General features: G+C 63.9%; 2 protein-coding genes across 2 annotated transcripts; one reads left to right on the top strand and one right to left on the bottom strand.

Moving 5' to 3' along the window:
- Positions 1 to 1,008: 1,008 nt before the first annotated feature.
- Positions 1,009 to 12,023, top strand: TMEM179 (transmembrane protein 179; the record flags this gene model as incomplete). The annotated part of the gene is made up of 4 exons (XM_082619040.1): positions 1,009 to 1,313; positions 8,575 to 8,712; positions 10,370 to 10,448; positions 11,844 to 12,023. 4 exons carry the CDS (start codon positions 1,009 to 1,011, stop codon positions 12,021 to 12,023), a joined length of 702 nt encoding a protein of 233 aa, XP_082475166.1.
- Positions 12,024 to 16,129: 4,106 nt separating this feature from the next.
- Positions 16,130 to 20,231, bottom strand: LOC309802984 (nutritionally-regulated adipose and cardiac-enriched protein homolog; the record flags this gene model as incomplete). The annotated part of the gene is made up of 4 exons (XM_082618832.1): positions 16,130 to 16,335; positions 16,789 to 16,824; positions 18,479 to 18,605; positions 20,121 to 20,231. 4 exons carry the CDS (start codon positions 20,229 to 20,231, stop codon positions 16,130 to 16,132), a joined length of 480 nt encoding a protein of 159 aa, XP_082474958.1.
- Positions 20,232 to 21,529: the final 1,298 nt, after the last annotated feature.

The following is a 21,529-nucleotide window of genomic DNA, read 5'->3' as shown; positions in this document are numbered from 1 at the left end:
GCACATATTACTTTGGCAATAAAACAAAAAGGTTTTTTTTAGCGCTTGCAACAAAAAAGCTGATGTAATGTTAAACCACTTGGCAGTTTCTTTTAGAAGGAGGCTTCCTCACTCTGGGAATTGGACTAAATGTGACTTATTCTTAAAGGGCACTAGAAAAGGCATTAATTCCATCTCGGGAAAGGCTGTCTTAATGAGGTGCCTGGGGCATCCATTATTTATCTTACAAATACCAACTCAGGGCCCTGCTTGTGTCAGGCAGTGTGAGAGATGCCCCTTCTGAGGGCGCCGTGCTGGAGAAGCACAAACAGCGGACAGACCCGCTTGGTCCTCTCGGTGCCCATCTCTCCGTGGACGACCCCTGTGCCATTTCCTCGAACCCAGACCCTCCCCTCCCCGGCCCATTTCCCGTATACTTGGTGCACTCCAGGACCCCCCGAAAAAGAGTCATTCCAGTCCGGACTGCAAACCTCACCCCCACCCCACATTATGGGCATCTTGGATCCGTCCCTGTGAATCCCTCTCTCCTGGCCTCCTTTCCTTAACGCCAGTGGGGCAGCTGGGGACCTGGGAACCATCCTGTGTGAGGCCCGCACAGGTAGCTCCTGGTACCAGAGTCGGGTCTCGGTGAGCCGACATCGCCATCTTCCCATTCCCTCTCCTGGTTTCCATTCCGCTTCTGCGTCGGTGCACCCGTTCTCCAGCGTGGCCCACACCCACCCGTTGTCCCCTTGGCCCCCTTTCCGCGCCGCATGCCCGCCGGGAGCTGTCCGCGGTGCTGACCGCAGGCGCGGCCCGCGCTCGGCCGCTGCGCACGCGTCCCGGGCGGGGCGCGCAGGACCCCGCCGGCGCCGCCACTGCGCAGCCTCCCGCGCGGATCCGGCCTGGCCTGCGCGCGGCGCCGGGAGTCTCCCGCGGCCTCGTCTCCCGGCCTGCGCCCCTCGTCCCGCGTCGCCAGCCAGCCCCGCGGCCTCCTCCGGCCGCTTCCTCGGCCCGCCTGGCCCCGCCATGGCGCTCAACAATTTCCTCTTCGCGCAGTGCGTCTGCTACTTCCTGGCCTTTCTGTTCAGCTTCGTGGTGGTGGTGCCGCTGTCCGAGAACGGCCACGACTTCCGCGGCCGCTGCCTGCTCTTCACCGAGGGCATGTGGCTGAGCGCCAACCTGACGGTGCAGGAGCGCGAGCGCTTCACCGTGCAGGAGTGGGGCCCGCCGGCCGCCTGCCGCTTCAGCCTGCTGGCCAGCCTCCTCTCGCTGTTGCTCGCCGCGGCGCACGCCTGGCGCACGCTCTTCTTCCTCTGCAAGGGACACGAGGGGTAAGTGGGGGCCCCGCAGCCGCCCTGCACCGACAGACGCAGCCCTTCCCCCTGGCACGGCCCCCCTTCCGTGCCCACAGCGCCCCAGGCTCTCCCCTGACAAGGAGGAGGGTGAGTCCCTGCGTCTCCCCGTGGTCTCAGAGGCCCGAAAATATCAACCGTCGGCCCTCACCACCTCCACGGAAACTGCCCTTTGTCTACACGCAGAACCGAGGGGCCATGGTGTTCCTTGTACCAGGCCAGTGCTTCCCTCTCCAAGTGCATATCACCATCCACACCCCGGGGAGCAAATGTTGCATCGTCATCTCGGAGCCGATTTGGGCCTCCCTCTGGGGCCCAGCGGGGCCCACGCCCATCAGCACCGCGGACAGCTCCCAGCCGGGTTTGGGCCTGCTCCCAGCTCCCGGTGGATGGGGAGGGACCAGGCAGGCAGGGGGCCGACCAGGCTAACAGGGGATCCTCTCCCGTTCCCATCCTCCTGGGAAGGAAAGCTGGAGGGAAGCCCCTCGAGGCCCACCGCTATGGCACACACCTTGGCTGGGGGATGGGGGAGAGGGAGCAGCAGGCGTGTGGGGCCCCGCTAGCCTCCGCCCCGCCCCCCCCACCCCCCCCCCCGCCTCCATTTTTCTCTTCACCTTTTCCTGTCCTGGCTCTGTTTTGTGAGAGAGTGGGATGTGGGTCCCTGGGCTGGGGTTCTCAGCCAGTAACACTCCCTGGGCCTCTACCCCTGTGGGACCCTGTGTGGCCCGCCCCACCCACGCCCAGGCTGTGGATCCCTGCACCCTGGAGCGGCCAGGTCTCCTGCAGAGGTCCCGGGAGGCCACTCCTGCCTGTTGCCTGCCCTCACATCTACGGGGCGAGTCCACGCCTTCTCCCAAACCCTGTCCCCACCCTCACCCCCATCCATCATCTGCTGGCAGTTTTTAGTGGCTTTTCACTTCTTTCGGGGAGGCGGGGCTCTGAGGCTGTGAGTGGGCAGGGACTCCTGAGAGCCCCCAGCTTGGCCTTGGCATGGAGAGAGGGGCTGGAGAGAGGAAGGGGGCTTGCAGGTTGAAGAGGAAAGGGAGGAGAGGGGTGAAATCCCAGCAACCCACGTGTGTGAGTTTCCAGGGGCTGCTGGAACAAAGCACCACAAACTGGGGCTTAAGACAATTTATTCTCTTACAGTTCTGGAGGCCAGAAGCCCCAAATTAAGGTGTTGTCAGGATTGGTTCCCTCTGGGGGGTTAATATTTTCCAGGCCTCTTCCTAGCTCCTGGCGGCCGCTGCAACCCCTGATGTCCCTTGGCTTAGGCCTTTGTCACTCCAGTCTCTGTCTCCCTCTCCACATGGCCTCTTCTCTCTCTCTTTCCTTCTTCTTATAAGGACGCTAGTCATTGGATCTAGGGCCCACCCTAAATCCAGGATGACCGCATCCTGAGATCTTTAGCTTAGTGACACCCACAAAGACCCTATTTCCAAATAAGGTCACATTCACAGGTACTGGGGGTGCAGATGTGGGCATACGTTGTCAGGGGACGCAATTCAACCCAGCGCACGAGAGTTCTGCATTTGGGGTCTGCAGAAGCCATGTGTCAGCCCGGGGCGCCCTCCGGGCGCTGTGGGTGGGGCGGCAGCTCTTCCCAGGGTGAGCCCCGGCCAGTCCCAGGGGGGCGCCTGCCTTGCTTCTCCTTCCCTCCACCCGCACGGTGGCTGGCGTCCCGAGGAGGCTTTGAGACACATCTGCATCTGCGGCGCCAAGCCCACGTGGTGCCCGGTCGGAGTCTCCAGCGCAGGCTGAGGCTGGGGAAGCATCTCTGATTACGAGACAGGGTCTGAGGCAGAGGATGGGTGGTCAGCAGGCGGGGTACGTTGAGGCCCCTTCAGTCTGGGAAGCTGAGGGCAGTGGGCACAGGCCAGGTGGGGGCCACGGCTTGGTCATCAGCTCACGCCCATGGTTCCAGCTTCTCCCTACAAGACAGGTGACCTCAAGGCATTCAGGGTCTACCTGGCGAGGACATGTCAGCAGCTCTCTAGGTGGGGCCCAGCCCCCCGTGGTTCTGAGTGGTGGGAGGTTTCAGAGGCACCACCAGAGGCTGGGAGCTAAGAACCAGAGCCTGCAAGGAAGGAATTCTGGTCACGCAGGACCGCCTGTTTCACACAGGTTCGGCAGCAAACCTAGGAACCTAGGGACAGCTTCTGTCCTTTGTCATCTCCTAGAAGGTGTCCATCAGCTCTGTGAAACCATCCCCATCCCCATCTTAAAGACAGAAAACTGAGGCTTGGGAGTGTACGTGCCTCCCTGTGCTCCTTCACCTTGCCCGTCCCCTGAGGACAGAGGGGGCCTGTGCTCCCAAGGAGGTGGCCTGGTTGGAGGAACACTTAGGGCCCTCTGTCCCGTTGCATCAGTCCTAGGGGCTCGTCTGTCCTGCCGCCAGTGGCCTCGACCATGGCAGCCAAGGCTGGGCCAGGCTTCTCTTCTCCAGGGACATCTGTTGCAGAGTGTCCTCCTCAGCCATCAGGAATCCCGGCCCAAGGCCACATGGTTGTCCTGCTGCCTGCTCCCACCCTGTCCACCGCACAAGCCAGTTGGCAGTTGGTCAGCTGTGATGACATCGGTCACAAGTGTCATCCTTTCTTCTTAGTTTGGGTTGTAGGAGCAGGTCAAAGCTCTTGTGGATGTCCAGGCCACAGCTATGCACCTGAGGGGACCCCGGGCTGGCTGAACCCAAGGCGCACATGTACCTTGTTCACCTCTCTGTGCTCAGGGCTGAGCACGGGGCATGGTGCCCAGGAGTCACCAAGTTAGTGATTGTTGAGTGAATGACAGAAAGATTCCTGCCCCCTGAGGTCTGCTGCTTCTCAGCCACTCTCGGGCCCTGATGCCTTTGCAGATTCAGTCTGACCAAGGGTTCAGCCCTCTGGGCTCGTGTGTCAGCCAGGTCTGGACCTGTGGGAAGGCTGGATCTACCTCATCCAGCCACGGGCAGGACGGTCAGCTGAGGGCAACCAATTCCGGCACAGTTGTTGGTCAAGCTGCATAGACCAGGCGGGCAGGTGCTGGGTGGGTAAAGGGACTCGGGGCGGCCAGGAGGCCGGGAAGGGCAGGTAGAGAGAGCAGTGTGCTGGACGACGGCTCTCAGGGGTGTTGATGGCCACTGGACGTCCGGCCCATGAAGGACACCACTGCCCTCCTTAGACTTGGGTGTTTAGAGGGCCCTGCCTGCCTAGGGTCTAGTGTGCACCCTAATTCTCCTGAGTCCAACTTCAGACCGAGACGCAGGGTGGACCCCTACACTTTGATCTGTGTGAGGAGCTCACGGCCGGGTCTCGAGCTTGTGGTCAGACACGGTGTCCGTGGTGCCAGCTCCTTCCTCGTGCAGTGTGTCTCTGTGCAAACTGGGGACCCCTGACGGCTTGTGCCCAGGGGTGTGGAGGGTAAGGGGTCGGGGCAGCTTTTTGTACGGGGGGCGTCATCCTGGTTGCTGGCTGGGGGAAGAAGTGAGTGGATCAGTGGCACCTGTGGCTTCCTGGGGCATTGCTGTTTCAGGCCCCTGGCTGAGCTGAGGGTGAGCCTTGGGCCTGGGGGCCGGGCAGCTTTGCCGGTCCAGGTGGCAGTGGTTTGTGATTGACGGCTGGGGAGCGCTGGGTTAAAACAACCCATCTGCCTGCCCACACGTGTCCCTCAGCCTGCAAATCGCTCCCAGGGCTTCCCAGGATAGCTGTCACCATGGAGATGGCACATCCAGGCAGGGCACCCTGAGAGGTAGCGGGAGAAAGATGAAGTTAACCCTGTGAGTGCTGGGCTCCCTTCCTGACCGCTGCCCCAGCCTGTCGTTGGGAGGAGGGGGTGGGAGTCGTGTCGTGAACGCTGGGGGGCCGGGGCCAAGTGAGGCTCTCACACACCCGACTCTTCAGAGATCTGTAAAGCCAGAGCAGATGCCAGGAAATGACCAGAAGCCGATGGGAAGGGCAAGAGGAGGCTGCTGGCTGGCAGGACCCCAGCACAGGCCCCGCCCTGTCTCGTGGGATGGAGACCCCAAAACTGTGCCCACGTAATAGGGATGTGGCTGGAGTGTCGGCGGTTCCTGGCTCTCAGAGGCCGTGCTGTACATCGCCCTCCGAGGTGGGAAGGGGCGGCTTTCCGGCGGGTCGGCTGTGTCTCAGGCCCACTGTGCCGGGGTCCCATGAGGGCACTGCTGTGCACACAGGGCTGAGGAGCCCTCCTGGGCCTCTAGAAGCCGGTGCAGGACGGGGGTTGGGGCCGCTCTCCAGCGAGAAGGAGCAGGGTTTGACGCCGGCTGGTCGCCCGCTGGCCTGCCCTCTGCACCCTGGCCATCCCTCCTCCCACAAGCCCCGCTGCGGACAGGCTTCTTGGGGGGACGGCCGAGGGCTGTCAGCAGGCGGAGGGCACCTAGGGAGCCGGCCGTCCCAGTGGGCTGGACTTCTGTGCCAAGAGCGGCCTGCTCCTTTGCTCTGCCTGTGGAAGCTCGTCCCTGGCCCCCCTGGGACCACCATGTTCTCCTTGGCTGGAGCCAAGGGTCCATCCAAGATGGAGATGCCAGGGGCGTAGGCTCTGGGTAACCTCTGCTTTCCTCGGAGCACCAGCTCCTGGGAAGGGGGGCTCCAGTGGGCTGGGCCTTCCCCAACCCCTGAGCCCCACCCAGCCCCACGCTGCCCCACGGGGGGCACAGCTGGCCGTGAGCCCATCTCCAAATCTGGTTCCCAAGGGTGACTCAGCAGCTTCTCCATCCCTGCTTCCCGCACCCCATCTCCTGTGGCAACACAGACCCCAGCCCGAGGGCTCCAGGTGTGCCCCTGGCTAGGGGTCAGAGGGCAGTGAGCCCGACCTGGCCTGGATGATGGGCTGAGGTCTGTCCTGGGGGGGTGCGAGCTCATGAGTCGCCCCGCAGCTACGTGCCCTTCACCCACATAAGCTCCCTCAGTTCCCACCGGAACCCGATGTTACAGAGCAGAAATCGAGGCCCCCAGAGTGCCTTGCAGAGTGAAGGTCACACAGCTGGCAAAGGGCAGACCCGGCTTGATACCACCTCTGCCTGGTGACAGCTTCGGAGGGGGATGGGCCATAACGTACCTCTCTTCATAACTATAGGCTCCTGACTCCTAATTGGAGCTCTCAGGGCCAGATGGATTTTGCAGTTTAGAATTGTGTCCATCAGGGTCCCAGGTGGAGACTGATGACCGCCCAAGTGAGGAAAACCTGAGCACTAAGTTGTGGGCCAGGTGTGGGACCCTGTCACCATGCCTGGACGAGGGGCTGGGCAGGGTTACGTGGATGATGCCGCCCAGAGGGACAGCCTTTGTTGGAGGGACACCACCAGCCTGAGGCTGCCCCCAGGAGGGACCTGGGGATGAGCACCCCCCACCCCCACTGTCACGTCCCCCCTGGGACCCCATTGGCTGGATGCAACCAGGTGCCAGGGAGATGGTGGGCCCCTCCGTTCGGCCCCCCAGGTGGAGGATGGACGGGACATGATCTGAAGAGCAGCGGCCCACGATGGTCCAGTTCGGGCAGGGATTATGGTGCCCCTCTCAAAGGGTGACACACAGCAGGGCATGGGCAGCTGGAGACTCAAGCACAGTAAACACACAACCTCGACACTGAGCTGGGCAAGGACCAGGGATGCCCAGTGAGGTCAGGCGAGCCTGCGCTGCCTGGACCAGCCTTTGGAGAACTGGGGATGGGGGGCTGTGGCAGGCGTGGAGCTTCCTGCGCACGGCTCTCACCTTCGTCCCCTTGGCCTGGATCCTGGGTGTGGAGGCCCCACGTGTATGCGGGAGTGTGAGTGCAAACATGGGGCCAGACCGGCTGTCCCTGCCCTTGCAGGTGTGATTGTTGGGGTTTTAGGAACGTGCTTGCCCCTCCTCTGACGCTCTTGTCGGGGTGGCTCAAGCTCTCCCAGCCTTGGTACTCAGCAGGGCGGCCCTGGATTGGGCCTGTCGACAGCAGCCCTGTGGGATCTTTCCCTGGAGATGCGGACGGTCCCAGCTGTGACAAAGCAGCCCGGTCACTCGTGCTGTGAGTTGGGCATTGGTGACCTCGGTTTACCGTCTGCCCGCTCCTGGGCCGGGACTGCGGCATCCATGCTGCGTTGTCCTTGGGGCCCAGCACGGGGGGGAGGTGAAGGCCCAGAAAGCGTCCAGCGGGTGGATAAACGAAAGAAAGAAACAACAGACGCAGGAGCGGTGCGTCCATCGTCGCTTGGCCTCGGCCGATAGTCACCGCGTCCGGTGACAATAACTTTGATGTTTTCTTGGCTGAAACTCCAGCTGACACCTCGTTTAGTGAATGTTCCCTGTGAAGCCAGATTTGGTCAATCGTTTCCCTCAGATTCAATGTACTGCAAGCCCTGATGTTCACATCAAACCTGCAGCAGGTTAGATGTAGGTCTAGGCTACTGTTCCACGTGAGGGCGTTCCCTCTGCCCACCCCACCCCTGCCGTGGGGCAGCCCTGCGCCCCCTGCCCCCTGCGGCATCAGCTCGGCCGCCCGCTCTCCTGCAGGACTCTGAATCTCCAGGGGGTGTTTTGGAGATGGTGGGACGGTGGATGCTTGCGGGCCGGCAGGAGAGTCTGGTGGGTGGGTGTTCCCACCACGTCCCTCCCCCCACCCGCCGTGCCATCAGAGGGCCAACATCGGCGCCCTCTGAAAGCACCCCAGTGGGGGCCATGCTCCCGTGGACCCTGGAGAGGCCCTGGCCCCAAGGGGCAGTGCAGCCTGGCCCTGAGCGAGCTCTGCCCTCTCGGCCCTGCCTCCTGGGTCCCCCAGGTGCCCGCTCTGGTCACCCCTTGGCCTTTCAGGTTTCAGTGGAGAAATCAGAGCAGGGTCACAGACCCCTATGCAGGTGCAGGCCAGCCGCATTGGTGACTGTGTGGGTAAATGGCCTTGTTGGGTGCCCGCGAGGGTGATCCACCTTGAAAGGCTGTCTGACCTTTTCAGCATGGGTGCTGGTTCTGATGCTTCGGAACCAGGCGGCCTTGGGTTTGAACGGTGGCCGTGACTCCGCTGTAAGATGGTCCCCACTCCCGGGCTTTGGGAGGACGGGCTGGGCAGCTCTGGCCGGCGCGTGGGCCTGTGGGGTGAGGAACGCTGCGGAGGGGAAGCGACCTCTGGTGGCCCCACTTGGCCCTACGCCGTCATCTGGGGCCCAGACCCCAGCTGGGAACCCGCGGGTCGGGGGCTGCCTTCCTGCTGCCTGGCCCGCAGGGGTGCTGCGGAGACGGGGGTGGCACGGTGACCGCCCCTCCCGCCCTCGCTGCAGCTCCTTCCTCTATGCCTTCCTGAACCTGCTGGTCAGCGCCTTCGTGGTCTTCCTGGTCTTCATCGCCAGCACCATCGTGAGCGTGGGCTTCACCATGTGGTGTGATGCGGTCACTGAGAAGGGCACTATGCCCCACAGGTGCGCCCTGGGCCCCGCCCGCCGCTCCTAGGGTGACGTCTTCCTGCATGAACCCCACCTGAGCCCGCAGCTTTGCTCATCCCACCTGTTCCCCGCCTGTGCACACCTGGGCACCCCTGCCCTGGGGCCCGTACCCCCTTCCCGGTTCAGGGAGCCCACAGCAGCTTCACACAAGAGCAGGGGCCCCACAAACCCTGGGGGTGGATCGGGGTATGGGGGGGATGGAGGCCCAGGAGGTCGGAGGTTCCGGCTTCCCCGTCATTGCTGGCACGTGGTTGGGTGACGGCACCCCCCAGGGTGGGCTCCAGGTCCCGGAAGGCCGTTGGGGGCAAAGGCCTGGGCCCAGGTGTGGTCATGAGGAGGGTGTGGAATATGAGGATGGAGGGGGCGGGGACGGTGAGGGACGGGGGTGGAAGTTTCTGGTCGGAGGGTGTCGGGGACAGAGGCCTTCGGGGCTGGGACGGATCCTCTGGGCCCTGAGCCAGGGGCCATCTCTGGCTTGGGGGCGGCCCAAGGTGGAGCATGGTGACTGCCTGATCCCCAGCAAAGGGCTGCCCACTGCCCAGCCCTAAGGGGCATTGTCCAGTGCCCCAGGCCATTCCCCTGGAAAGGCAGGGACCCTTGGGTTACCTCTTCCAGAGACTCCAGATTCTCTCTTTAAGAAAAATCAGATCTGGAACCTTAAAGTATAGAATGCACAAAAGATCCAAAGTGGGCGGGGGCAGGGGGCATCTACCTGCTGTCCTGCACCTTTACCTTGGGAGTCCCCGGGGTGCCTCTGTAGCAGCTTGGGGCACACAAGAGAGGAAAGTTCAAGCACCCTGGGTGGGTGGCTCTTTTGGGGTCCACACCAGAGCAGCCCTTCTGTGGGCTGGGGTCTTGCCCGTGCTGAGCTGTGCCCTGCCTGATGGGCCCCCGGCCACCTGCTTCCTCCCCACCGAGCCCTCAGAGCATGGGCAGGCCCCTGGGTATGGCCTTGGGCATGGCCTTGGGCTTCTCTAGAAAGAGTTTCTTTACCCTCACAAACTCCATTTCCAGCCCTTAAGCCCCATCCTCCAGCCCCTTCCAGGGCCTGCCTGGGCCTCCGGGCCTCCCTCTTCCAGGCATCATGCTCAACGTGTCCTGACATCTCAGGATGCTACGGGCCCCTGAGCCCAGGCCTCATTCACTCCAGGCTTCTGAGGCTGGCCTGGCCTAGCCTGTCTACAGACAAGGAGCTTGTGCAGGTCACCAGCACTTTGTAGTTTGCCCTGCTAGTCCCTGCTGGTTACATTGGCCTGTGCTGCCAGCCCCAGGAGGTGAAGGGTGCGCGGGTCAGGTGGGTGGGGCTGCCCCCATGGATGCCCATGGCGCTTCAGCCGGGCTACTGTGTAGCTCAGTCCGGGGACCAAGGGGCTAGAAGCAGCAGCCCTGCACCCCTGTTCTGAGGCCCCTGGCTCTGCAGTGCTGTGGAGCTGCGGGGGCCAAGGCTGGAGTCTCCAGGAGAGTGACGGGCAGCGCCGGTGGTCCCCACTGTCCAGCGCCAGATGGGGGCCGGGTCTGCAGGTTCCCTGCCCCACCTTGGGGGCAGCCCCTCGCCATTCGGGGGTGACGCTCTGCTTCCCGCCGCGCTTGGCCTCCCAGCGGCCCCCATCCACCCTGCGTCTTGCCATTTTAGCTGCGAGGAGCTCCAGGACATCGACTTGGAATTGAACGTGGACAACTCCGCCTTCTATGATCAGTTCGCCATCGCCCAGGTGGGTGGAGCTGCCCAGGCAGAAGGGAGGCGCGCGTGGTGGGGCAGGGGGCCATTCACTGCAGAACGTTCAGAGTGCACAGCCCAGCCGGGGCAGGAAACACACTCGTAGCCAAGGACGGTGCCAGGCAGAGGACATGGAGCCGGTGAGCACCGTGCTGGGGTGCAGTCGGGAAGGCTTCCCAGCGGACGGCTGGATCTTGGAGACTGAGAGGATGTTTGCAGGGGGTGGGGAGGGGTGGGCTGTGGGGCGCCCTAGGAGGAGGGAACAGCTAGCTTCTGAGCTCACTGTAGACGTGGGGGGGCCTGGGGAGTGAGGGGATGGCCCTGTGCCGGGTGGTGCTGGGAGGGAAGCCGGGCGTCATCCTAGGTCTGCAGTGCTGGGGCCGGGAGTCTGGATTCTGGCCCTGGCACCAAGTGGGCCCTCAGATAGACGCTTGAGGGCTCACAGTGAGTCCCCAGAGAGGGATGCCGAGGCAGCGTCTGAGGAAGGGTGTCCCAGGAGGGGATCCGCCCCTGCATTTGGAGGAGCCCCCCAGCCGCTGTCGGGAAGACCCTTCTCCTCCAGCCCTGCCCTTGTATCAGCTTCATCCCCTGCCCTGCAGGAGACCACGGGGCAACTCTGGGGACCCTGTCTGCTGGAACACAGGCATGTCGGGACACGTGGTCAGAGAGGGCCTGTCCCTCAAAATCTGCATCTGACCCTGACGATGACCCCGATGGCAGGGATGGCGGGGCCCCCCGGGCAGGGGGTGGGTCCTCTCAGCACAGGGCAGGGCTCACCAGCCTGCAGGTCCACCTCTGGACCCGCATTGGCCAGTGGCTGCTCTGAGGGCTCTTTCTGTCGTGAGGAGCCCTGTGGAGGCGCTGGACGTCGTGTGGGTCCAGCTGAGATGGGCTGAGTCTTCCAGGGACACCGTCACGCAAATTTAGTGGGAAATGCTCCAGCCCGAATTTATGGAATTTATACCGATCAGATCAAGGAAGGTACCGGCTAAGTCTGATGACAAACACCCTCAATTGAGTCAGTTTAATTGCAGCTCGAGGCTGGTTCTGATTAAACTGTTTCCCCTTCAACTGTTTGGAAACAGCAGATAAAGGTCAATTTGTTCCGGCGATTGGAAGAGGCTCCATTACGGATGAGACGAGCTCCCCTGGAGCCGAGCGGCCCCAGCTCCTCGTGGGCCCTGTCAGGGTGCAAACGTGGGCAGAGTTCCCAAGGCGTTTGCACAGCTTGGGGGCTGGGAGGGCCGCCAGATGCCAGGGGTGACGTCCCTGTCCTGTCCTGTCCCCGCAGCACCTCGTTCCTTCCCTAGTGGGTCCGTCCTTTTCCTGGGGGGCGGGTGGTGGCCACTGGGTCTGGCTGGCCCCTCACCGTGCCCTCTGCCCCCCACAGTTCGGCCTCTGGGCCTCGTGGCTGGCCTGGCTGGCCATCACCATCCTGGCCTTCCTGAAAGTGTACCACAACTACCGCCAGGAGGACCTGCTGGACAAGCTGGTCCATGAGAAGGAGCTGCTGCTGGCCAGGCCGGCCCCCCATGCTGCCTTCCAGGGCGAGAAGAGCGCCGTCATCTAGGCCTGGCCCCGGACGCCCTGTCCAGGGCACATGGCCTGCCCTGGGGCCGCGGCCGGGGCTCTGCCCGGCCCCCCGCGACTTGCATGCCTCCCCTCGGCACTGCGTGTACTGAGCGACCCCCTCACCAGGCGCCCCGTTCCCAGCCTGAGCGGCGTGGCAGCCGACGGGGGTGGGAGGGCCTCCCCCAGGTGCCATGTGGGGGCAATGGGCCTGTCCCCATGTCAGCCTGGAGGGACGCCCTCCGGCCAGCGGGCTGGCTGTGGTCCCCCCACTCCCTGGGCCTCGGCTGGATGCCGTTTGCGTGGTTTCCTGCAAGGTTCCATGGCAGCAGCCTGAGTCCCCAGCGTGACCCCACCGGCCCACGATGGTCACACGTCATTCTTGTCACTTGCTCCTGAGCCGCGTGTGGACAAGAATCCCACCACCCGCGAGAAAGAGCCGAGTGTGGGATGGAGCTGCCCTCTGGCCCCGGGTGGTCCCCACCCAGGGCTGAGTCCACTCTGCTGTGGCTCCAGAGCCCCTGGGTCCAGACTAGTCTCAGCACAAGAAGCACAGGGACGGGGGGCTGGGCCTGGGGTCAGGTGGTGGCTTCGTGGGCGTCCTGGGGACTTGCCTGGGGAGGCCCGGGGGCCCCCGTGTGGGCTGGGCCTGTGCTTGGGGGGCGGAGACATGGACTCCAGATGTGGAGGTGCCATTTTGCAGGGGAGCGGGGGCCAGGTGCCACTGCGGGTGTCTGTCTGTGTGCATGTGAGGCACATGAGGGTGTGCGTGTGTGTGTGATGTGGGTGCACATGTGGTCAGAGTGTGTGCGTGTGTGTGTGCACATGGGCCTGCATGGTGAGGTGTGAGCGTGTGTGAATGTGGGTGTGAGTGTGCAGGTGAGCGTGCCCGTGCACAGGTGTGTGGGAGCGTGCAGGTGTGGGTGGAGACCAGAGCGGGCACCTGTCTGCAACCCCGTCCCCGGGTGCCCCCAGGGCCCCTTGCACCCCAGAGGAGGGGGCTGCCTTCCCAACTCAGGAGGCCCCGAGGGCACAGTCCTGCCCCCTCGGCAGCAGGTGGAGGAGCTGGGAGGGGAACTGGGGCCCTGGGGCTCGGGGACAAGCCACCAGGGGGCTGCTTGGCTGTGGCCCCCCCTCCTCTCGGGGCTGCCCGGCTTCCACACCCTGTCCTCCGTGTCCTGTCCGGGATTGGGGTGCCCGAGGTGTAAGCACGCCCCGCCCCTCCCCTGAGCTTAGTAAATAGTTTCCTGGTCTGGCCCGCGTGCTGGTTTGCCCCCCACCCTCCCAGGGGAAGGTGAGCCCCCAGCTCCCCATGTCCATGGCTCTCACCACCAGTGGATGGTTCAGTCTCCCAAACAGCGGGGCAACGGGGCCTCCAGAGGCCACGGATCTGGGCCTGGGTCAAGGTGCCAGGTGTGGCGGGCAGCCTGGGCCTGGGAAGCGAGGCTGCAGATCACTTGTCATGACGCCGCTCAGCTGGCAGCGTTGGGAGTGGGGGCTCGGGGCCAGGGTGACTGAGGCTCCTGGCATCTCAGATGCTCTGGCCCCGGGCCTGGCCGAGAGTTCTGGGAAGAGCAGCAGGGTCTTTGGGGAGGTGTTTTGACAGAACCTGAGGGCCCCGAGGGGATGCGCCCACCCTAGTCCACCGGCCGTGGGGACCCTGTCTGGCCCTGGAGAGTTCCTGGTCTCCAGCAGAAGGTGGGGTGGCTCTGCCTTGTCCCCCATCAGGTAGCAGCCGTCTGGGCCCTGGAGGGAGGAGCAGGGCCAGGAGGTGGGCTTCTGGAGCCCGAGGGTCTGCTGCGGATTTGACACTTGTGGATGGCCTGGAGCTGGTCTGAGCAGCACCTTGGTCAGGCTAGCAGAGACCTGCGCGCACTTACAGGGCAACAGAGCAGGACTGTCGCTGACACACTGGCTGCACCGGCCCCCCGACATCCCCACCCCGGGGGCTTCTGGGAAAGGCTCAGCTGGCCCCAGGGAGGGGTACTGGGACAGGAGCCGCACGCCCTTGCAGTGGGCAGGGGACGGACCCTCTGGGGCTGCACAGGAGAGGTGGCCGTGCCTCTGAGGCTCCTGAGGTGGGTCCACCTGATCGCTTCCATGAGGCCTTGCTTCTCCCCGCTGCTGTTTGATAATGGACATCCTGTTTTACTTCTACTTCTGGCGTAACTGAAAGTAAAGATTCTTAAACTTAAATGTATCCATCTATTTCTCGAGTCAAAATAGAAACAAAAATACCTGAGCCTCTAAAGTGCACAAGGAGGAATCTCTTTGCCCGTCTTTTCTCCATCTCCAGTTTGCCTTTTTTCTATGGTTCTATCTGCTTTCGATTAAAGCGCTGCACTCCGTGTTTGCTCCTGGAGTTCCCGAAACTTACTAGGAACTGGGAGTTGGTCCCCCTCCCCCACGGTGGCTGTACCCTCACATGCGCACATTTTCTCATGGGTTCCGTCACTGCTTCCCCTCGAGACTTCACGGGTGTGAGGACGGATTTCAAAGTTTGGAATTCTTGGGGTTGTCGTGTACACCTTGGGCAATATTTTTCCGAAAACAATGGGGGTCATGGTCTCTCGGACCCTCCAGGGCTGAGCATGTCTTTGCAATGAACGAACAGCCCTTAGCTGAGCGCACTGGGCCATGAGGAGGGGAGTGCCGCAGCCCAGTCCCTTCTGGGCGGCTCCCCCCAACCCCCCGCCCCCGCCTGGGGCTCTGGCACTTGACTTAACCTCCTTGTCCGCTTCAGGGGGCAGAGTGAGATGAGGCTGGGGGGGGGGTGGGCTGGGGGCGGTGATGCTGGAGGGTCCCAGAGGGCCAGGGCCCGGAGCCCGCCGTGGTTCCCCCTGGGCCACCGCTCCTGGAGGTGGGCCCCTCACGGCTGGGCTCCCCACTCGGGGCTCCCCAAGTCCTGAAGCCCGAAGGGACCCCGGAGGCTACCGCCCCGGTCCCTGAGGCCAGAGGGGACGGCTTGCCCACCTCTGCTCCAGCCGCTGGAGTGACTCCCACGGCGAATCAGTCCCCATTTCCCTCCTTTGGGTAAAAGTCCCCAGACTGAAAGAGGTGGCAGTGTGTTTTAATAGAGAATCAGTGTCTCCCCACGTAAGCTGTGGGAACGGACGCTTAGAGAAGGCCCGCGGGAGAGGCAGCACGGCACCCACGGCTGCGTAGACACTCGTCTGAAGGTTATGGGGGTGCAGCTGCTCCCCTAGCGGTGCCTCCTGGTGTCTGACCCCGGGCCTCCCTGCTTTGTTCAGGGCCCCGCTCCATGCAGCGTCTGAGGGGACCCTGGGGTCTGTCATCACGTGGCCTCCTTGGCCTGGCAGCGGGGACGAAGGCTCGGCGTCTACACAGTCACGGGACTCCCAGGCCGCGCGGCGCCGGCTGGGACCCGGGCGCAGACGGCTGTGTCCTGAGGGTGGTGGGGTCCTCTCGGCCCCCCGATGTCCTCTCTGCGCCGGCCACACCCCTAGGCCGACAGCTAGGGAGGAGCCGGGGCGAGGGGATCCCCAGGCCTTGGACCCAGTGCAGGCGTCAGACGAGCTGGGGGCTCCGGGGCCCTGCCCTGCACGTGACTGCAGGAGGGAGTACCCCCGCCCCGCAGCCAGAACCTCTCCCAGAGGGGTTTCGGGGTCTGGGCTGCAGGCCCCAAGCAGCAAAAGCCCGGTTTTACCTCCTCCTAGGACTCCCACAGACATAGGGAGGGTGTCCCCATCCTCAAGGGGCTACGCACGGCCACATCCGGGCTGGGCCCAAAGTCACCAAGAGTTCCCGCTGGGGCGAGGGAGGGGCCCAAGGGGTAGCCTGGGGGCTGGAACCTGTGGGTCTCTGAGTTTCAGTGGTGGAATTCTTGTTCTCCTAAAACCTCACAGGGCACTCCAACATGTGAAATAGGAGGGGCTGCCTGCTTGGAGCTGGGGGGCCGCCTGCTGCATCCAAGGCCGTAGCACCCCATGTCTGATCTCAAGCCGTGGGCCCCCGTTTCCCAGTCACCCTGCCTGCGGCAGCCCCTCTGAGTCCAGGGCTCAGGGCTGTCTGGAAGCCCCCAGCTCCGACCTGGGGCTCTCCCTCTGCGGTGCTGCCCCCGGGCCCGGGGGAGGTGAGCGCCGGCCATCAGAGCTGCAGGAGGTGGCGCCAGCAGGCCAGGACCGCGAGGCGCAGGCGCAGGCGGAGGGCCAGGAGCCGGGCCCGGAGGTCCTCCAGGACCAGTGCCACGGGCTCAGCCCGGCTGCAGCACAGCCCCAGCGCCAGCACCAGCAGGACGCACGCCGTCAGCCGCAGGATCAGGGTGCCGCCGCGGGGCCTGCGCCGGCTGGGCACTGGGGCCGAGGGGGACTGGTGAGCCCGGCCCGCGGGCCTGAGCCCCGGCCCCAGCGAGGACCCTTGGGCGCCCGCCTCCCTGCAGGGCTGGTGGGGAGGCTGCGGTGGGCGGGCATGGCTCGCCCGGAGGCTGGCACCTCGGTGCGGCCCGTCGGGTGGGCCCCTGTGGCGAGGGTCTCCCCGTCCCTATCTGGGCCTGTGATCTCCTTGCAACAGGGCCTCCCGCAGGCCCTGCCCTCGCACCCTCCCTGGGGAAGGGGTGGGGGTGGGGCAGACGGTACCCCAGGGGCGCTGCCATCGACCCGTGGCTGTCAGGGACCCCGTGGCCCTGCCAGGGTGGGGAGCCCGGCTGGAGCAGTTGGGGGTCTGGCGGTGGCCTGGAGCTGGGGCTGTGCTGGGCAAGCGTGTGGGCTGGGGCGTTGAGGGATGAGGGCCGAGGGCTCAGAACTTACCCCTGGCCGTGGCGGAGGGCTCCCTGCAGGCGATATCTGGGGAGGAGAGAGAGACTGGTTTCGGGCGGAGCGGGGGGGCACCCCACTCGGAAGGCACGCTGCCTCCGCCAGCCAGGAGCCCCCGGGGCCCCTCATCTCACCCACCCACCCTAAGGACCCCAAGACAGGCCGGGTCAGCTAGAGCTACCCTGCTTTACAGATGGAGACTCAGGCCCCCGCAGGTCCTGACCCGGCTGCCTGTCCATACCCCCCGGCCGGCCAGGCTGCCCGGCACCACCCAGGGTTCTTCGCAGCCCCACTGATTCAGATTCTAGCTTCCAGATGCTGGTACTGCTCTCAGAGCCTTCCGGGGGCCCTGCGGGAGTGTGGGGTGTGGAGCCCCTGCAGCAGCCTAGGAGGAGGAGACTGCAGGGGTCCTGGGGGACAGCAGGGGCTGGCACTTTGGAGAGGCAGGCAGGACCCCCCACCTCCTGTCCATTCCACTTAGCTCACTGGGGGACCCCAGACCAGCCCCGGACTGTCTGGGCCCTGACTCCCCACCTGAGAGTCTCTGCTTCTGGGGCTGCTGGGAAGCTCCGGAGTTGGGTGCTGAGCTGTGCTCTGGGGGTTGGGGGCTGGACCGGGGAGGGTGGGGCGGGTGAGGACCCCGGCGGGAGGCCCGGACCCGACGTTTACGATGGGCCTTCAAGGGAGACACTGACACATGTCGGGGGAGTGAGTTTTATCTGCAGCTCGGCGGGACTTGGAGCACCTCCCTTGCGGGCCTGTGGGAGCAGAATCTAAGATGCTCCCACGATCCGCCCAGGTCCTCACCTTTGTGTGGTCCCCTCTGCTTAGTGTGGGGGGCTTGTGACTTGCTTCTACCAACAGAACATGGCAAAGGGGCGGGGGTTCTGCAGCTGTGATGGAAATCCCCACAACGGACTGAGTCAATCAAAGGGAGATTGTCTTGGGTGGGCCTGACCTCATCAGGCGAGCTCTTTATAAAAGAGGGTCATATAAAACAGCTGCAAGGACACGAATTCTGCAAATAACCCTGTGAGTTTGGAATGGGGTCCCGAGCCTCAGGCGAGGCCCAGCCTTGGATGACACCCTGATGCCTGCCTTGTGCCACCCTGAGCAGAGGACCAGCTTGGCTGCGCCCGGAGCCCTGACCCACAGGACCACTGAGATCATCAGCGTGGGTTGCTTGAAGCAGCTATGTTTGTGGTGATTTGTTACGAGGCGTAGCTAGCTGATACAAGGGCAGTGTCCCACGGGAAGGGCTGGAGAAGGAGTGGGTAGACTGGGGTGGAGAGGGGGCTCTGGGGGCAGCACCAGGACCCTAGGGCAGGGGGGGGGGTTGGGGAGAATTTGGGAGGTGGGCAGTGAAGGCTGAGGGGGTGGGAGGAGCTGAGGGGCAGTGGGAGACTTCAGAGCGCTGGAAGGAAGAGTGGGTGGGCTCTGGGAGCGCCTGACCACTGGCCTTTCTTCGGGAGGACAGGAGTGCCTTGGGCGGCTCTGCTTATATTTTTCCTGCCAGTTGCTGTTTCCTTGACCATCACTCTGTTCAGCCCGACCCCATGGCCCTGGGTTTTATTGGGGTTTTTACACCTGTGAGGACAGGGCAGTGACTGTGGTCCCTGCGGACGGCCCTCAGTGAGATCCTGGGTGGTATCCCCCCACCCCACCTGGCCCGCTCGCCTCTTACAGTGGACGGCCACCTCCAGGGGCTCGCGGAACCGCACGCGCCTCGTGGTCCTCCGTGGCTCGGCCTCATGGCTGCGGCGCTCCTGCGGGCTTCGTCTCAGGATAGAGGGGGGGCCCTTCCTGTCGTCCTCCTGGGGGGTGGGAAGCAGAGGGAGGCAGGCAGGGTGAGCCCCTCCCGCCCGGCCCCCCGAGGCTGCAGACAGGCAGGCCCTGCGCGCCCCTCCCGTCTCCTCTGGGTTTATGCAGCAGGGACCAGACAGGGGCGTGGAGACCCTCTGCGGACCTTCCCCGGCCCCAGCCTGGCCGTCTGACCCCCTAGGGCTGCTGCCAAGTGGCGAGGGCTGGGACAAAGCCACCGGGACTGGTCACGACCGCATGGCCGTGTTAGTGGGGACGGGTGCGGTCCGTGGTCACTCAGGCCTGTGTCTCCCGCCCCACCCATCCCGACGGGGTCCGGCATCACTCCTCCATGTCAGTAACGGTGACGGCGGTTGCGGCTGGCATCCCCCGAGGACTGACTGCCTTCACGTCTGAGCTGTACACACGGCACCTCCCTGCGCCCAGGGGGCTCTGCCCGGTGGCCTCCTCTGTCTAGGGGAGGCCCTGCCCGAGCTCAGCGCCCTGTGACTGCCCAGCAGCACCACCCAGAGCCCGCCGTGGGACAGCCCTCGCCTCACACTGGGCCTCGGTCACTTACCTGTGGACGAGGGGAGGGATCTGAGCAGGAGGCCACTGGCCCAGGGCAGGGGGCAGAGCCTGGACACAGCCCACCCAGGGGCCGCCCTCCCGCCCACTGTGTGTTTGGAGGGTGGAGCCCGGAGTCAGCAGCCTGCTCCGACCTCAGTGTTCCTGCGCGGACGCCCTGTGGTCCGGGGCTTGTGAGAAGGGCCCCTGCTGGGGGGCCCCCAGCTGCGTGAGCCCGCTGCTGGCCTTCGGGGCTGAGGGGGTCCTGCTGGGGCGGGAGATCCACCCGGTCCCGGGGTCTGGCCCAGCTCACGGCTGTCCCGTTCCCTCGGCTGGGACACCGATGTTTGTGGCCTGCTCTGGCCAGCAGCGAGCTCGGAGGCTAGATCAGGACTCAGGGCCTGAAGTCGGGGCCCCACCTGCTCCCTGGGGAGACCCCCTTACACTCCCTCCCTCTCCTGCGGCTGCCGGCTCTCCCTCGTCCTGGACCTGGGCCTGACCTGGCTGCGTCCTGTCACCTCGCGGTCCTGCTGTCCCCACCCTCCCCCACTGCAACACCCGCCTCCCTGTGCCGCCAGGAGAAGCACCAGACTTGCTGCCGCCCTGCTCCCGAGCCCTCCATGGCTCCCACCTCCTCCGCCTCTGCCTGCCCTTCCCAGCCCCTGGGACTCTCTGCTCTGACCCATCCTCCAGGCCCCTTGTGAGCTCTACCCCCACCTTCAGCCCTGGTCAGACGCTGTGCACTCCTGGTCATTCTGTGCCCCAGCCTGGGGGCCTCTAACCCTCTCTGCCAGCCCCCCTCCAGCCCCCCAACCCAGCAATTTCCCTCTCGGGGATCCTGGGGCTGCAGACAGCTCGGGGAAAGGGCAGGGACCACATTTCCCTCTTCTGCTCTCCCTCCCTGCCTCCAGCTGAGGCCCCCGCCACCAGACCAGCGCCCACCCAGGGCCCTGCCGCACCCTCCCCGCCCTGAGCATGGGTGAGCCTGGAGCCGCCTCCTCATTCTTTCTGGTCTGATGCTGCGTCTCTGGCAGGGAGTCGGGGCTCAGGGCGTGTGCTGCCGTCTTCATTTACTGGAACATGGTCCTAAGATAAGCAAAGACATTATTTAGTGCACACGGAACACTCCTTATGGGACTAAAATAAAAGGAGGAGAGGTTCTTCCCAGGAAGCCGGGCTGGCTTCCCTCTCCCCATCAGCCTGGCCCACAGGCAGACACCGCTTTCCTTTGAGGTGCTCCGGATGCAGAGGAAGCCTGCCTGCTCAAAACCCAGGTCCTCAGCAGCTTCCCCTGCTGCCAGTCTTCCTAATTATCAGCTTTAATGGCTGCGTAATATTCCACAGGGCTGATTCCATAATTTACAACCACCCTCCTCCTTCGGGAGGTTTGCATTTTATTATTGTCACTTGCAGTTTCTTTAGGTCACTTGCAATTTTCTGAGGCCGTAGATAAGACTGCAATATACATCACTGCTTGCTTCCTTCTCGGGATGCTCCAGGCGTGAATGATGGGGTCCAGGGCTGGGCTTTGTCAGGGCTTCGTGGGGGCTAGGAAAGGCTTCTCCAGGGGTTCGTGGGGGCTGGAGCTGGTGGGCCCGCCCCTCAGTCCTGCCCAGACTCTCTCTGTCTATCCCTCCCCCTCTCTCTCCCGGATTTCGGATTGCTCATGTACTAGGTGTAAGGTGGTACCTGTCCCTTCTCATCAGTGAGCCTCTGATTGCAGTGTTTCCCATCTCTCCTCACTAATTGCAGCCCTTCTGGTGTGAATTTTCTTTCACATCCTTTGAATGGTCCTTGACTTTTGAGACCTCCCCCTGTCCTGCTCCCCCCGGGCCTGTGCAGGTGAAGCCCAGCAGGCATTTAGCCTCAGTCCTTTGAGGGCCCTGTGGGGTGATGGCCCCCCACCCCCCGCCTCCTTGTACATGTGGGGTAACGTAGACACCAGGGGCTGTTGCCAGGTCCTCTCTGCCCCCCTCCCACTGGACGATGAGACGGGGTGGGGTGGCACAGGAACCATCTCCCCTCCTATCCCCAGCCCCAGGCTCTGCCAGGGGTCTCTGGTCTGGGTCCTTGGCGGCCATTACTGCTCCCTTCCTGTGCGGTCAAATGTTTGCACTTTATGAGGAGTGTTCTGGCTTCCATCCACCCTCCAAGGACCCTGCCCCCAGGGACTGAGATGGAGCTGAGTAAGGGGCACCTCAGATGAGCTCCTTCAGGGCCTCCCCAAAGGGGAGCCGCCAGGTTGGGGAGGGCTGCAAGGGGGGCCGGTTTGGGAAAGGGCTTTCTCCACCTGGGAGATAACAGGCCGGCCATTCAGTTATTTAAAAAAGGAGCAATTTTCTCCTTTCTCAGCATCAGGCTTTTTATT

This window comes from Mesoplodon mirus (genome assembly GCF_964341445.2).
Source record: "Mesoplodon mirus genome assembly, chromosome: 4".
In the NCBI taxonomy this organism is placed as follows: Eukaryota; Metazoa; Chordata; class Mammalia; order Artiodactyla; family Ziphiidae; genus Mesoplodon; species Mesoplodon mirus.
Note: the sequence above shows the minus strand (reverse complement) of the source record. Positions and strands in the feature narration are given on the sequence as shown.